The sequence below is a fragment of the Acomys russatus genome, chromosome 24 (genome assembly GCF_903995435.1).
Source record: "Acomys russatus chromosome 24, mAcoRus1.1, whole genome shotgun sequence".
Lineage (NCBI taxonomy): Eukaryota > Metazoa > Chordata > Mammalia > Rodentia > Muridae > Acomys > Acomys russatus.
This window is the reverse complement of record NC_067160.1, coordinates 6101715-6119643: the sequence shown is the minus strand read 5'-3', so window position 1 is coordinate 6119643 and position 17929 is coordinate 6101715. Positions and strand designations below refer to the sequence as shown.

Here is a 17929-nt window from a genome sequence, read left to right as displayed (position 1 = left end):
ACATTTTGAGAAGATACCTTCTTAGCTGGGTGTGATGGCACACACCTTTAATCCCAGCACTCTGGAGGCAGAGGCAGGTGGATCTCTGTGAATTCCAGGCCAGCCTGGTCTACAAAGAAAGTTCGAGGACAGCCAGGACTATTACACAAGAAACTTTGTTTCGAAAAACCAGAAGAAGACGAAGATGAAGACGGAGGAGGAGGAGGAGGAGGAGGAGGAGGAGGAGGAGGAGGAAACCTTCCTAGAAAGTTTAGATTCCTATGGTTAGTTACTTGCCCACTTGACGTCAATACTCGAACAACAGCCATATTAAGCATACTGTCTTAATACGCTTATGTCTTAGTTTGCTGTGACAGAACACCATGACTGAAAAGCAGATTGGGTAGGAAAGGGCTTATTTGGCTTACATTTCCATATCACTGTTCATCATTGAAGGAAGTCAGGGTAGGAACCCAAACAGGGCAGGATTCTTGGCCTGGAGATAGGAGCACAGGCAGAAGCCATGGAAGGATGCTAGTTACTGACCTGCTTCCCATGGCTTGCTCAGCCTGCTTCCTTATAAAACCCAGATGGCTCCACCCACAAGCTGCCCCTCCCCCGCCTCCCAATCAATCACTAATTAAGTAAAGGCCTTGCCAGGTGGTGGTGGCCTACGCCTTTAATCACAGCACTTGGGAGACAGAGGCAGGTGGATCGCTGTGAGTTCGAGGCCAGCCTGGTCTAAAACATGAGTCCAGGACAGCCAGGACTACACAGAGAAACCCTGTCTCAAAAAAAAAAAAAAAAAAAACAAAAAAAAAACAAAAAGGTGGGGGGGGGGCGGGGTAAATGCCTTACAGCTGGATATTACAGAAGCATTTTTCTCAGTTGAGGTTCCCTCCTTTCAGATAACTCTAGTTTGTCAAGTTGACATAGGACTAGCCAGCACACATACTATAGCACAAATTGCTTCTCATTTCTGCATTAATCCTTTATTAGTAAATGACAAGTTTGTTACTCAGTTGCTCAGGCCAATAATTTTGGACGTATCCTTTATGCTATTAGCAATCCCTTTTGGTTTCATTCTCATATACAAACTGTCCCTAGTTGTAATGTTTTGATTTATGATATTTTTAATTAATGATGATTCAAGAGTGATGAATTTCTGTGGAAAATGTTCTTTGAAAATTTATCTTTGGCTGGGGGTGGTGGTGCATGCCTTTAATCCAAACACTTGGGAGGCAGAGGCAGGTGGATCACTGTGAGTTCGAGGCCAGCCTGGTCTAGAAAGCAAGTCTAGGACAGGCAAGAATACACAAAGAAACCCTGTCTCGAAAAACCAAAAATCAAAAATAAATAAATAATAAAATAAAATAAAGAACGAAAAAGAAAAAAAAAAGAAAATTTATCTTTGCCTACATTAGCAATGTGAATTACAATGCTATCTTGCAATGATGGGCAGTGGCAGTGACAACGGCCGGCTGGCAGCCGGCCACTGGAGCAGAAAGGAGGAGAAAAATCAAACAAAACAAAGCAACCCAATGTTCTACTGAGGGAGTGTGACTCTGCTCCAATATGTAATAGGCTCAGTGTATCAAATGCACTTACAACTTAACAATATTTCAACATGAGGTAGATTTTAGGAGGGGGATATAATTTCATCTTGAGAATCATGTGTATCTGTAATATGCCTATTACGTCCTGCTCTGCTGGCATTCTAGTCTAAGGAAGCGACGACGTTCATCCTGATGATGGCACCAGCCTCCTCTCAATTTTGTTGTTCCTGCTGATTCCTCTAGAGAATAGGCAACATATTGCTGGTTAACCATGCAGGTTCATTCCAGGCAGATTGAGGTATAGCTTAGCATTCAAGGGTTTTAAAAGGTGCTTTTGGGGAGATATTGGGGGGGGGCAGGGGCAGGTGTAGAGAGATGGCTCAGTAGTTAAGTGCCACTAGCTGCTCTACAGGAGAACCCTGGTTCAATTCCCAGCATCCACAGGGCAGTTAACAACTATCTGTAACTCCAGTTCCTGCAGATTTGACGCCGTCTTCTGGCCTCTACAGACACTGCATGCATGCAGAACATAGACTTACATGCAAGCAAAACATCCATACACATAAAATAAATAATAAATAAAATGTTTTCTAAAGTGTTCTTGGGAAAGGAAGCAAGACAGAGCAGACAGAAATCAAGTGGTTCTACAGGCTTTATGACAGCCTTGGCTAACCACGGTGACCTTTCAGAGTTGTTCCAAATTAGGCTAAGAGGACCTGGTCTCTAGGTTCCTACATCAATCATTCATCGACGTCATCCACTCTGTGAGGTGTGTGACCTCAGATAGTAGCCTCCTGAAGAAGAGGAAGACCTTGAAGAAATTGCCACTCTGGTGGTCAACAATATTCACAGCAATAGAAATAACAGGCATTTGCTCTAGAGGCATCTGGTTAACACAGCTTAGGGCCCATCACACCACTGGTCTCACTCAGAATACAGCACAGAGCTCTGTCTCGGTCCTTATCTCCTCCAACACTTTATTGTTGTTACTAACTCGATAAAGCCTTATTAGCCAACTGGCCATATCTTGAGCCTCCACACCCACCTCTCCTACCTCTCAGCATTCTCCTGGACACTTGCTGAAGAACATGACACAAACACTAAGTGTATTTTACACAATTACTATGATGCTCTTATGCAGATGCTTCTAAGGCTGGCTTCTGCATGCCACTCAAGTCTCTGTTTCAAATGTTATTGTATTGGATGAGCCTTCCCTCAGCAACCTGTATTGAAGAGCACATTGTTCTTTTGCCATGTTGTTTAGCACTTAAATAATGATTCTCCATTGTATACACACACACACACACACACACACACACACCCTCCACCCTCACTGTCCACCTGCTTGCTCCCTTGACTTGAATCCCTGTTCCATGAAACAGCAGAAGTTTGTATTCGCCTTAATCATCGTAATGAGTGTAACAGCACCTTACGATAGTGCATTATGACACGATTGTCTTACATCCTAAGAGATTGGATCTTTTGCTGGACCTCATAGCCAGAGGTAATAATATACCTTGTGGTCACTTCAGATTTAAGACTGCAGTCAAGCGTGGTGGCGCACGCCTTTAGTCCTAACACTCGGGAGAGAGAGGCAGGTGGATCTCTGAGTTTGAGGCCAGCCTGGTCTACAAAGCAGGTCCAGGTCAGCCAAGGCTACACAGAGAAATTCTGTCTGGAAAAACAAAACAACAACAATTTTTTAAAAAGATAGAAAAGGAAACAATGTAACAATCAACTTTACTTGCCTTGGATTCCCCATGTAATCAATCACCTTTAAAACCTAAGGTAACACACATCTGTAATCTAAAACTATGTAACTTTTCTATAGCCCCTGACCCATAATAATGCACATTTGTCATTTGCCAAAAGCAGTAAATAGTGAGGTTGAGAGCAGTATTTTATAATGAATACCCACCATAAATGTTGAACAAGCATCAGGATATTGATGGATACAAAATGACATTTGTCATATCATCGGGTCAGCTGGAGCCAATGACTTAGTCACCTGTAGAACTCTGATAAAGAGATCTATGAAGTGTTTCGTTCTTTCCCTAGGTGATGCTTTCTGTTGTGCTCAAAAGGAGATAGACACAGACAGATTGAACACAAAGACACAACCAGACAGCAGATAGACACACAATCACAGAGTCAGGACAGTCACAGATACAGATACAGACACAGGTACAGGTACTGATGCAGACATAGAGACAGGGACAGCCAGAAGACAGCCTCCCGGCAGGCACAGGTCCAGACAAACAGCAGAGGAAGGAAGACACAGGAAACACGAAGTGGATTCCAAATCTGGACTCACTCTTGGTTAAGTCACCCCAAGGGGACGTGCTTTTCTTTCCTTTCTTTTTTGGTGTTCTGAAACAGGGTAATCTGGCTGTGTTATCCTGGCTGTCCTGGAACTCTCCCTGTAGACCAGGCTGGACTCACTGAGCTCCACCTGCCACTGTCTCTCACGTGCTGGGATTAAAGGTGTGCACCACTACTGCCTAGCTTATTTCTTTTCTTAATGTGACACATGTGCAGCATTGGTGGCTCAGAGTTAACCGATGATGTGTTTAATCCATGCAGCACCTGGCACAATGTTGTTCAATTAAGATTTGTTAATATAGTTACTGTTATTTTGAGGGCAGAGTAACATTCCACATAATGAATCTAATTTCCCCAGGTGTAAACTGTAGATTTATATAAATATGTAATACACACACACACACACACACACACACACACACACATATATATATCGTGGTGAAGTAAAGTGACATCATGTCTAAAATATTGTGATATGCCACATGCATCACAAATGCTCATTGTTATATCAATAGATGGATTGATTTATGGTTAGAGTTGGTTTTCATGAGCCTGTGATCAACTAAATGATGCAAACAACTGACAACTCCCACTGGAGTTCCCACTAGGTATTATGGGCAGATAACTCCATTTGAAGGAGAAATTTTTGGTTCCTATCTCAAACATCCACAACAACAACAACAACAACAAATTGTGTAGCTTAAGCAAGAGAAATTGCCTTCTTGTGGTTTGGAGGCCAAGAAGTACAAAACCAAGGTGCTGGTTTACATAAGGTTCCTGGGCTGTTTGTTCTCTATCTAATACAGAGTAAGACGAGGAAGAGCTCTGCTGTTTCCACGAAGCCATTGATCCTGTCATATGTTTTAAGATAGTACTAGCTATATCCCAGAGGTCCTGGCTCCAATATTAGAACACCTGGGCTCATAATTCCAACTCACTCTGAAGGGGCACAAAAATTCAGACATGGTTTCTGTGTAGCCTTGGCTGTCCTGGACTCGCTTTGTAGACCAGGGTGGCCTCGAACTCACAGAGACCCGCCTGCCTATGCATCCCTGAGTGCTGGGATTACAGTGTGCGTCACTGCGCCTGGCTCCTTTTTCTACGTCTTAATGTTATACATTGTACTCAAATTATCTTAAAATTGCATTTTAGTAAGGGTTGATAAGGAAAATTCCAGGTGAAGAAATCTTTCAGCTCCCATTGGCAAAAACCAATCTTTTGCAGGCGGAACCGTCAATCTATTCATCTGCTTGGTAAATTTTTATGCTTTTTCCAATTACGCATAGAATTGCTGCCATTCTTTCTGTATAAAACGTGGAAATGTCAGAGTACGCACACATTTTAACCATTGCTAGTCCATAGAAACGTACATTTAAAGAGACTTTTTAATATAGATTGTATTTCTGTTGGAGCCTCGCTAGCATACTCAGTGGTTTTATCTGGTCAACGTTTCTCCTAGGAGAGACAGCAGAGGGGTGTGTGTGGTGTCTGTGTGTGGTTGTGTGGTGTGTGGTGTGTGCGTGTGTGTGCGTGTGTGTGTGTGTGTGTGTGTGTGTGTGTGTGTGTGTGTGTGTGTGTGTAGGAAACAGGAAGCAGGGGCAGTCCTTGGTGACAGCTGTAGCCTTAGGCCTTTGTGAGCCACAGGAGGCTCACACCGGGGTAGCAAACTCCGTGGGTCAGCCGCTGTCTTCACCAACATCATTTTAACCAGTCGCACATGTCCAGAAAAATAATTATCCTCAAAAAGTCACGACATATCAGTTCTCTCCAAATGAGTCTTAGAAATGACCACCCACCGTCCATAAATAAAAAAGCTGGGATTAAACCCAAACAGCAAAGAACTTCCAGAGTAGACAGCGTCTGAACGGATCCGGAAGACGTAGAACTTCCGAAAGAGGCTGAGAAACAGCATCCAATTGGTGCTCGTTTCTTAGCAGCCAATCAAATCCCGCCTTACAACGGTGCTCGGGACAGCAGGGCCGGGCCGCTTTCTCCTCTTTGAGAGGTGCGGTTGTCACTTGTACGGGCCAGATCCAGTAAGTGTAGCCCAGTGCACTGTTTGCTTTTTTCCTCCCGCTTTTTGCTTGCTGCCTTTCCACCTCCGCTCATGTAATGCACTCCTTGAATCAAGAAATCAAAGCATTCTCCCGGAATAATCTCAGGAAGCAGTGCACCAGGGTGACCACGGTAACTGGAAAGAAAATCATAGAAACCTGGAAAGACGCCACAGTTCATATTGTGGAAGCAGAGCCCGGCGGCGGGGGTGGTTGTGGCTATGTGCAGGACCTTAGCTTGGACCTGCAAGTTGGCGTTGTTAAGCCCTGGTTGCTTCTGGGTGAGTAGACCGACTTGCCACCGCGTTGTGGATCACTTTAACCGGATTCCTTTGCCACCAGCCTTCCCCATGCACACTAATCCCCCATATACAATACTGTGGCCAACTATCACGAGTTGAAATGTTTACTGTTTTAGGTTAGGAACAAAATAGGGACCTGTCTGCCCCACAGCATTCTTCTAAAAACGTAGTATCACTTTGACACCTCATTGTTGAATTTTAGAAGAAATATTTTCCCTGTTTTTCTAGCTTTCTCTGGAGAATAATGGGATGTTGTATTTTCTTGTATTATAAAAACACTATATCCTTTACAAATGTAAAAAAAAAAAAAAAAAAAAAAAAAAAAAGCAGGTGATTCCTCGGCTGTTGAACCGATGCTGAAAGTGTGCAGCTGCTTCTGGCGGCTGCCTTTTGGGTGTTAAGAACAGAGTCTCTGTTTTATGGCTGCGAGTCTGATGGTGTTGTTTCTTGTGATACGGAGATTCTGAAGCTGTATACAAGCATCACCCGCAGATAACAAAAGAAGCGAGCTTGTAAGAGAACTCACTTGTTAGCGTGTGGGTCTGGCAAGGTGTTCTTTAGGGAGCAGCCTATCCCGAAAGTCTGCGCTCCTTTATGTTTATGAATGAGAAATTATGACTTGGACACAGAACCAGGAGTTAGACATACCCACAACACGGAGCGAGCGTGTGCAGCACATGATTCCTTTAAAGCTATTCAAGTAGGGATTAGCTTCATGTTATAAGTGGGAACTGGAGAGCAGGGTGTGGTGGCGCATGCCTGTAGTCCCAGCACTTGGGAAGCAGAGGCAGGCGGATGGATGTGAGTTCGAGGCCAGCATGGTCTACAAAGTAAGTCCAGGACATCCAAGGCTACACGGAGAAACCCTGTGTCAAAAGAACAAAAAAACAACCCCCCCCAAAACCCAAAACAACAACAACAAAATGAGAACTTGAGCCTGGCGTGGGCTACAGAGTGAGGTCGGTTGAGCAACGTAGACTCAGTGACAGAGCATGTGCCTCAACACCACAGGCACACGGAGGTTTATATCACTAGTGTCTTAATTTGGAAGTCACTTAGAAAGTACAGCAACTGTCTCTGTAATAGAGTTGACCTGACCTCTCTGTTTCAAGTTTGGAAGGAGGGAGGGAGAGAGGGACAAAGAGAGAGAAAGAATATTATCAGGGCAGTCAGTGTAGAGTGGAAAGGGAAATATTTTCTTTCTTTTTTTTTGGGGGGGGGAATATTTTCATTTAAGCCATGTTGTAACTATTTTTACTATTTTAAAACATAAACAGAAAAGAGCAATTAAAAGATGATATGTTTACAAAACTATTAAATTAAAATTAATTTATCTGAACCTGTTTCCCCACTCTAACACAGTTAAGATTTTCTATAGTTGAAAACTGAGAATTGCCTTTTAGTCATGAAGTATTTCAAACAGTAGAAACTTACAGAATGATGAGAGAACAGACAGACATATTTACCCAGTGCTCATGTTTTGGAAGTCCAACTTCTGAGTAGAAGGAAGCAGAATGTGTGTTTAGTAGGGAATGCTTGGATGCACTCTGTCTCCCAGTTACCTGAAATCATGTAGGAAGCTGGCTGGTTCCTCAGATATAGAAGGGCGGGGGGTGGGAGGCGGGTGCACGAGGGGAAGCATTGTTTATGGAAATGGAACCACAGAAAAGTAAAGTTTTTGAAATGCTTCATTGTAATGTCCTATTCGATCGTTCGTGAGACCTGCTATACTCTGTTATTCTTGGGTAGGAAATTGCTTATTAGCAAGAGCCAGTCTCCAAATGTGGGAGAGTAAGCAGCCATCTTCCATAGAAAGAGACTGTGAAAGTCACTGCACTAGTGGTATACAGCGTGTGGGTGGGAGCCAGCGGACTGCACAGCTACAGAGTGTTCTCTCACCAGCTGGCCTGAACTTTCTTTGTGGGTGTCTAGTTCTCTTAATACCCTTTTTTTAAAAAAATAAAAGAAAGGGGTGTTCATTATAAATAGTAAAATGTGTATAAGGAAGAAAAAAAATTACCCCTAACTCTACATTTAATGTTTTGTTCCATGTACCTTCTGTTTTTTTATTGTATATTTCACACCATGCCTGGATTTTTTGTTTAGTAGGGATCCAAACTCAGGTCCTGTGTTAGCAAGTACTTTTCCTGCTGAGCCATTTTCTAAGCCCCTGTAGCACGTTTTTATTTCCTAATATATTGAGAACATGGGTCCCATGCCTTAGCTATTTTAATTTTTATTTCTAGTGGTACATATTGCTGTACTGATTTCACTATGTAATTGTACCATCTTTTATTTATCTCAGCTCCTACACTGGACTTGGAGCTGTTTTTGCTTGCTGGTTGTTACATGTCTCTCTTGCTTTGTATTTGTTGTATGTTGGACATCCTTAGAGGTCATCACTGTAACATCTATGCTTTTAGTTTAAGTTATTCAAAAATGAGAAAGCCCATAGATATATAAAAGATAAATTTTTTCATGGTGAATATTACCAAATTTCCCTTCCAAAAAATTGAACTGATGTCCTCCCATGGTGATTCCTCCACCCCCTGTTTTGTTTTTTAGAGGATCATTACAGAGAGTTTCTGGCAAAACTCAGAATGATCATAAATTATGTTCATGGCAATGTGGTTTATTTCCTCAGGGTCACAGGATGCTGCTCATGATCTGGAACTCCTGAGAAAGCACCAGGTAGGTGAAGTAAACGATTGTTTCAAGCCTGGCACCACATACAGGAAGATGTCGGTTCTTCCATTACACGGGGGAAAAATAGTATTCCCTCATCTTCAACATAATTTGTTTTCAGATGTTATCACTTGGGCCATCGTTTTAGTAGCATTGCCCAGGTAATTCCACCGACTTGAAATGTGCAGATCTGTGATTCATTTCTTTCAGTTTCATCTTCTTCTCAGACCCCTTCACCCAACCTCATGTTCTTGACCCTGGAGATACTTATTTCTTGCCTCTGCTTTAAGCAGGTCTGTGTGGGCCAGGCTTTCCCTCGTCGCTGCTCGTCACAGATCCACCCTTTCTCAGTTCATAAACCTGTCTCCTGTAACACCGCTTCCTAGCAACTCCCTTCACAAGTCGGAAACAATTTTTGCTTCTTTTCAGTATTTCCTCAAAGCAATTTTTAGCTGTTTGCTGTTGTGTCAGACACTCTGCTCCTGTTGTGTGGTTTGCGGAGCACATGCGGCTCTTGTTCACTGGGAGCTGAGACTCTGAATGGGCCCGTGGAGAACCCGCCGGTGTGCGATGGTGCTCTGTGTGGTTGAGTCCAGAGTGATGATGCCCTGACACTGTTTTTTTGTTTCCTTACTTACACAGGGGAAGGCAGTTTTTAGTTAGTGGACTGTTTAGGAAGGATTAGGAGGTGTGGCCTTGTTGGAGGAAGTGGCTCCCTTTGAGGTTTCAAAAGCCGGCACTGGCCACAGTCTATCTGCCTGCCTGCCTGTCTGTCTCCCTCCCTCCCTCCCTCCCTCCGCCCCCTCTCTCTCCTACTTGTGGAGCAGGTGTGAGCTCTCAGTACTGCTCCAGGGCCATGCCTGGCTGGCTGCTGCCAAATTGCAAGCGAGCCCGCACTGGAATGGTTTCTTTTAGGAGTTGCCTTGGCCAGGGTGTCTTTTCACAGCAGTAAACCAGCAAGCAGGAGAAATTGGTAAGCCAGAGTTGAGAAGACTGAGAAGTGGAGAGGCAAGGAGGAAGTGGTGCTAGGAGACAAGGAGGTGGGCGGCACTTAGAAAGGGTGGGGCATGTGCTAAGACTAATGTCAGAGAAGAGTCGGGAAAGTCACTAGAGAAACGTATGGAAGCAGTAGTGTGGTTCCAGGTGCACATACTGGGAAGAGCCCTCTGAAGGATGCAGGGATGTATCATTTATTGAATTAAGGCACACTGGGCATGGTGGAGCATGCCTGTAATCTCCCAGCACCCTGGGAGGCAGAGACAGGCCAATCTATGTGAGTTCCAGGCCAGCCCAGTCTACAAACTGAGTCCAGGACAGTCAGGGCTACACAGAGAAACCCTGTCTTTAAAAAACAAAACAAACAAAAGGAAAAGGAAGGGAGATGGTGGGATCTGATGGGAAGATGTGATGGTTGCCATGGTGACACTCTCAGATGAGATTACCTTCTCTGAAAGAATCAAACAAGGTCCCAACGGACCGGACTTCACCGAGACCCCATGACAGCCAACCATGGCATAGATGAGAAGAGCGTAGCGACTAGGGAACAGCTGTGTACAGCTGCCACCCCCAACACACGCTGGGGTGGCTGAGGCAGTGGTTCATTGAGTAATCCCCTCCTCCCATTGGAGTCCACTTCTTTTCTTTTTTTTTTTAATTGTTTTTTACTAAATAATTTTTATTGTTTACATATACCTTTATATTATTACACATATATACAATAAACTACCTACAGCAAGAAGAACCATGAAACAATCAGGAATTATATAAATGTTACATTCTGAGTGTTTTGGCTATTTGTCTTTGGCAGCCTTGAACAAAACATCTTTCCTATCTTGGTGTGTCTAAAATTCTGAACGTAAATCAGTACCTATCATAAGTGTTTTAAGGAGTCCACTTCTTTATCCTCTGAGCTCTCACCACTGTCTGCCTTATATTATTACCACCACGACTTTGAGAGGACAAAGGTCTTACTCATTGAATTTGTCACCCACAGCTCTGGGGGGGGGGGTCAACTGAATGAAGGATAAAAGTATTCCGTGATAAATACTTGCAGTTATTTCCCAAAGGAAAATAACTAGTAATCAATCCATTAGCTACCTTTGCTAATAGATACCTTTGCTTATCAGTTTACTGAGCAGTGTATAATCTAGCTTCTGTTTGGTTTGTTATACTTGTTACCATCTGATAATGAGAAATAACAGCCCCTAATTGCATAAACCCACGAGGATGCCCGGATCTCCTACCAGGACCCTCACACACCTTATTTAACAAAGCTAGAGGGCGTTTCAGTATGATTTCCACTAACAGATTAGTCCTGCTTTCAGGGCCTACATTCAGCCTCTCTGTTGGGATGGGAGACAAGAGCGCCTCTGTCAGACCTTGCTTACTCTTCCCACAGTTGCTCTCTTGGTTATGCATAGGAGAAGTGAACCATTCCTAATACCCCTATTATAAAGGACACCCATCCCAAGGCCAGCACCAAGAACAGCTCTCTAACCGATTAGTATATGTAGGCTTTATTTGGGGGAGGCAGGGAGCCTTTTAGGCTGGGTCCTTCATCACCTCTACCAAACTAAATCAACAAGCAAAACTCACCCTTTTGACACTCAAATTTCTGTATGGATATTCGCTGAGGGTTTTTGTTGCTGTTGTTTTGCGTTTGTTTTTTCCTTTGGTAGATATCTTAAGTACTTTCTACCATGGTCATCGTTTCACTCAGTGCTAGTAAGTCCAGTCTGGTCTGTATTTTCACTGAGTTTCTAATGCAGGGAGGGAGCCGATCTCTAAGGAGTTAAGTACAACAAAACGGCCAAGCGTATGTTATAAAGGAGCGTTGTTGTGGAGGGATGGATGAGGCAGAGGAAAGGGCATAGAGATGATGTCTCGTTCAGTGAGCAAGTAACATTTCTGATTATTCTTATCTCTGAAATTAACATTACAGCCTGTTTTCAGATCATCTAATTCATAGAACTTAAAAATCATCTTTTTTTTTCCCCTTTCCTTTAAGGTGACTCATATCCTCAATGTTGCATATGGCGTTGAAAATGCTTTCCTCAGTGAATTTACATATAAGACCATTTCTATATTGGATGTGCCTGAAACCAATATCCTGTCTTATTTTCCAGAATGTTTTGAGTTCATTGAGCAAGCAAAACTGAAGGTGAGTTTTATTTTGGTACAGTTCTTCAGAAGTAGAAATTCGAAAACATAGGACTACTACCCAGTCTGTGTACATTTATTTTTATTTTTTTATTTTATTTTTTTATTTTTCTGTGTATATTTTGCAGTGAATTTGTGAAGAACCATTATGAAAATTTCCCTCCAGTAATACTCATTAAATCCTTAAGGTTTTTGGTTCTCTAATTGTTGTTTCTTTTTCTTTTCTTTTCTTTCTTCCTTTTTTTTTTTGTTTTTTTTTTTTTTTGTTTTGTTTTGTTGTTGTTGTTGAATTGTTTTTTCTTAATGAGAAGTTTACTTTTCCTATTAATTTAGTTTTGTTCTGAGTTTTTACAAAGAAGCACTAGGAGATAGATAAACTCCCTTACTTACTGAATTTTCCTGTGCAAGTATGTAGTTAAATATCCTCCGGGGCTATATGAGCACCAACGTTCTGAGTGACTCGAAAGAAACCAGATGGACCAAAGGGTACAGTCTGCTCTAGTCTTGTCAGTGTTCATGGTGATGAATATTCATTCATTTAATGACTAAGGCACAGAGGCTGTGTATCTGTGCATGTAAATGTTTGTTGATGTATTTATTGAGGCGGGGGCTCATGGAGCTTAGGTGAAGCCTCCAACTTGCTGTGTAGCCAAGGCAGAGATAGAACTGTAGCTCCCCCTGCCTCTGCCATCTGTGTACTGGGATGACAGGTGTACATCACCGTGCCGGCTTTTCTGTTGTCCGGCGGTGGAACGCGAAGCCTTCGTGCCAAGCTAGTGCTCTACAAACAGAACCATGTCTCTGGTCCTGATGCATTTTGAACCATGGAGTTTTAAGGCAGAATGCATGCTGCTGTACTGAGACTATATGAAACCCTAATCAGAAACTGCTGTTTTTGTGACTTTAGAAGATCAACACAGCGTATTATTTCAACCTTAATTTTTGATCTATGCCAACATTTGGACAGGCAGGGCTCCTAGTATGGCTATTACCCAAAGCTGTATCTTGAAATGACTTTTTTTTTTTGTCAGTAAGTAACTCGTTTTTTACATTTTCTTGTTTTTGTTTTTGTTTTTGCTTTTTGAGACAGAGTTTCCTTGTGTAGCCTTGGCTGTCCTGGACTCACTTTGTAGACCAGGCTGGTCTCAAACTCACAGAGATCCACCTCCTTCTGCCTTCTGAGTGCTGGGACTAAAGGCGTGTGCCACCACGCCTGGCTTTCCTTTTTTTACATTTTCATTGTAATTAAATTTATAATGATTTTCTAAGTAATTCCTTTAGTTAGTGTATCTTTGATAAATTATCATCATGGGATTCACACACACCCATAGGCAGGATGGTGGGTGGGGCTTATGGAACAACTTCCTCCTTGGGAGCTAATTGGAAGCCCTGTAGGAACTCCGCCACAGCCTTCCAAGAAAGAGTCTGTGCGTGAGCCCACGAGCTCCTCACTTTGTAACGTGGGCCCAAGCTTGGAAACGTGCACCTCTAGGCAACATGCTCAAACAGTATCCAGCGCCACGCCTGCATAGTCAGGGAGGCTGCCAAAGTGACCAGTGCTTCCGGAAGCTTGCTGTCAGATAATGAGGTTGTACCTGAGTCTTGCCTCACTGGCTGACACAGTCTGCCTGTCCAGGAGAGTTTAATTTTATTTTCAGTATAGTATTTTAAGTTTATTCTTTGAGAATACATGTATACAATGTATCTTAATCATATTCTCTCTCTCTCTCTCTCTCTCTCTCTCTCTCTCTCTCTCTCTCTCTCTAAGATCCTCCCACTCTCAAATACATGCCCTCTTCTTTTTTTTTAATAACTCACTGGGTCCAATAGGTGTTGCCCATACATGGGCATGAGGCTCTCACTGGGACATGGCGAGCCCATCAGAGTCCACATGCATAAAGGACACTGACCTTCCCTCCCCATGGACTGTCAGGGGCCCCTCGATGGGGCTAAGTCTTTGCAAGTCTTCCTCGCTCAGTGCTGGAATGCTGACCGACTTGGTCCTGTGCAGGTATCCTCAGCTACAGTGGGTGTGTGACGGTAGCAGTCCTGTCACGTCCCGAAGACACTGTTGCTCCCCACCCCAGACTTCTGGCTCTTGCAGTCTTTGTGCCTCTTCTTCCATAACTTTCCTTGAGCCTCGTGGGGGTGGGGGTGGGAGTGCGGTCGGGGGAGGAGGGGCACATCACATAGATGTTCCATTTACGGCTTAGCAACTGCACTTAGACTAGTTGTGAGTTTCTATATCACCCAGACACTTTCCAGATGAGGACTGAAAATTTGACAATAAGTGCCTTTACCTACTGGGCGGTTCACCTTCCTGTACTTTGAACTTTTAGGTAACAAGATTTCTTCACAGAAAGGCACATTAGCAACTATTTTCAGAATTCCGACTATGTGCTAAGAATTCAGCTTAGTGCTAGCGATACAAAGATGAACAAGACAGGCCTCATCTCACCTGGGAAGGGAATCTTAGGACAAAAGCCAGGGTCAGCTTCACCAAAAAGAGGAAAAAATCTGTCAGGCGTAGCACACAGTACGTGCAAAGGAAAACTTTGCTTCATTATTCTTAGCTCCGGGAACAAGAAATAAAATCCAACAATTCTTTTGGAAATAACTTCAAGGACAATATGATCCCTGCAGAGTAATTATAAAAAAATAGGAAAGAAGCCCGGTGTGGTGGCACATGCCTGTAATCCCAGCACTCAGGGAGGCAGACGCAGGTGGATCTTTGTGAGATCAAGGCCAGTGTGCTCTACAAATTGAGTCCAGGATGGTCAAGGCTACATAGAGAAACTCTGTCTGAAAACACTAAAAAGAAGAAGAGGAGGAGGAGGAGGAAGAGGAAGAAGGTAGTCTTCCTACTTCAAATTAAAAAAAAAAAGTGAAAGCAGTAGTTTGAAAGCTACAGAAAGCTAGTTATTGGGGCTGGAGAGTCGGCTTAGCCATGTGTTGCTGCAGGTGCGGTGCCCAGCAACCACATGGCGACTCACAGGCATCTGCCACTCTAGTTCCAGGGAGTCCAGCACTTTCTAACCTCCAAGGGAACTTCCTACACAAGGTGCACGTGCGTACATGCAGGCAACATACAGAAAGTAAATTAAATCTTTTTGGGGGGGGGGGTTGAGACAGGGTTTCTCTGTGTAGCCTTTGCTGTGCTAGACTGCCTTTGTAGACCAGGCTGGCCTTGAACTCACACTGATCTGCCTGCCTCTGCCTCCTGAGTACTGGGATTAAAGGCCATAGTGAGAGGAAAATACTAACATTTTAAAACAGGTAAAATTGAGATCTGGAGATTTGCTTTGAGCTCAGTAATATACATGAGTAATTATCAAGTTGTTATATACTTTGTGAAGATTTTAAGTCATTAAAAAAATTAGCTGTTGGTACAGAGTGGAAAAAAAACATTGAGGCAGGAGGATTGAGAAGTGCTGGGTGAGTTCAGAGCCATCCTGGGCTTAGGGAGAACCTGCCTTATTGAAAGTAAGAAAAAGGACTGGGGATAGAGTGTTCGCCTTGTGTGTGTAACGCGGTGGGTTTAATTCTCAGTACTGTAAAAAGCAGAAGTCCCACAAAAAAAGGGGGGGGGGTTGGAGAGACGGCCCAGCCATTAAGAGTGCTTACTTCTGGAGGGCCACAGTTAATTCTCAGTACCCAGGCAGCTCACAAACATCTGCAACCCAGCTCCAGGCTTCTGGCCTCCACGGGCACTACAGCCACATGTGCTTAACCTGCCCCCGATATACATATAAATTATATTAAAAAATAAAGATTAAAAACAAATTTTAATCAAAACATAAAAATAATTTTTTAAAAAGTGAGAACATTTCCTGATGTACAAAGTGAACGTTATTTTTCTTCCTGTGCAGAAACAAAACTTAAAAAAATTAATCGTAGATATCTATAAGAAAGCAGGTGAAATAGGCTTGTTGATGTAAGAAATATCAAAATATGCCAGGTGTGCTGGCGCACGCCTTTTATCCCAGCACTCGGGAGGCAGAGGCAGGCGGATCACTGTGAGTTCAAGGCCAGCCTGGTCTACAAAGCAAGTCTAGGACAGCCAAGGCTACATAGAGAGACCCTGTCTCCAAAAACAAAGACAAAAACAAGCAAACAAACAAAAATCAAAATATTAGTTCATTTTGTTGCTAATTATTCTTTAAAAAAGATTCACTTGCAAATTTGGTGTAATGGATCAAGAAAGAAATTTTACGACAGATGTGAGGAAGCTGCCCTGCAAGCCTAAACTAGTCAAGAGACCCACAACAACAGTAGTGTAAGGTGTGCTTGGGGGATAGGTTTCCTGTCCCTCACGTGGTGACGCGGTACCCCTCCTGCCCCCCTCCTGTGTGGTAGCGAATGAAGAGTGGAGAAACAAAGCTGCTGAAAGGTTTGATCACTGTGGATCATTAACTTTTTAAAAGGCTGCAGCAGGCCGAGCTGTATCAGTCCTGACCCATCAGATCCACGGCATTCAGTATTAATGCGCTATTGCCCACCTCGGCGTCCATCCTGCGCTGCGTTCACGTCACTTATAAAGTATCATTTGCAAGTCACCCGAGAAGTTTTTCCATTTACTGACCTCACTGCTGGCGTCTGATTACCTTTTCCACTTAGTGTTGGAATAAGCTATCCATGCCATCGTTTTACTAACTGATCACAATTTAAATTTATGTCCTTGCGGAATAAGAATTACTCCTCACAGAATAATATTCCCAACGGCGTATTTTCTCCTTGCCTTTTGTATGTAGATTTCCAAGCCAGTGACAGCAGTCATTTATATACACGTGCTAGCTAAGTTTGCAGGCTTTTATGTGTACTTGGCTGGGGTCACTTGAGTCTTTGTAAAAGACGCCGTTTCACAATTCCAACCACATTACCAGAGCGTTTCATCCATCAGGTGTTGGCTATATTGGTTCTCTCTCACTTTTTGTAGTGAAATTTATTCTGGTAAATAAATAGACACGATGAGTTATTTGCTTTGTAATGTTGAGTCTACTAATGTGCAATTGTCCTGATTGGCCTTCTAAGGCCACTAACGTCCATTTTGTTCGGCGGCGTTTCAGGATGGCGTGGTTCTCGTTCACTGTAACGCAGGGGTTTCCAGGGCTGCTGCGGTTGTCATCGGCTTCCTTATGAGCTCTGAAGGTCTCGCGTTCAGCAGTGCTTTGTCGTTGGTGAAAGATGCAAGACCGTCTGTATGTCCGAATCCTGGCTTCATGGAACAGCTCCGCACCTACCAAGTGGGCAAAGAGAGCAAAGGATGTGACCAGGTGCCGGCAGGGGCCAGGGGCCATGGTCCGTGATGTGTCCTCAAACCGAGACAAACAACTTCTGCATCTGCCTCTGTCTTCTTGCCTCTGTTTTAGAGAGAAAATGTGTAAAACTTCCTTCTTTTTGTTGTCTTTTACCACTGGAAACAGAGGTTACTTTTATCTCCCTGAATTAATACATTTTTTTAAAATTGAGAATATTTTTTTTAATTGAAAAATAAAATAATTCCTATTACATCTCATTTTCTATCCCATCCCATACATCCTCCCATTCCTCCCTCCCTCCCACTTTCACCCCAATCCCCCTTCCCTATGACTGTGACCAAGGGGGACCTCCTCCCCCTGAATATGGTGCTAGGGTATCAAGTCCCTCCTTGGTAGTCTGCTATCCTTCCTCCAAGTGCCATTGGGCCTCCCTATCAAAGGGACAGGGCCAAATATGGGGCACCAGAGATCCTGTGAAAGTCAGTCCCCGGTCTCCACTTAAGTGTGGAGAATGTTCTGTCCCTTGGTTAGATCTGGGTAGGGGTTTGATGATGGCGGCACGTTTTGTCCTTGGTTGGTGCCTTTGATCAAGCAGAACCCCTGGACTCAGATCC

The 17929-nt window shown here is 43.4% G+C and overlaps 1 protein-coding gene across 1 annotated transcript; it reads left to right on the top strand.

Annotated features, from left to right (window-relative positions):
* Nucleotides 1-5921: 5921 nt before the first annotated feature.
* On the top strand, nucleotides 5922-17363 carry Dusp19 (dual specificity phosphatase 19). The gene is made up of 4 exons (XM_051166738.1): nucleotides 5922-6192; nucleotides 8858-8904; nucleotides 11906-12058; nucleotides 17124-17363. Exons 1-4 carry the CDS (start codon nucleotides 5970-5972, stop codon nucleotides 17361-17363), a joined length of 663 nt encoding a protein of 220 aa, XP_051022695.1. The 5' UTR covers nucleotides 5922-5969.
* Nucleotides 17364-17929: the final 566 nt, after the last annotated feature.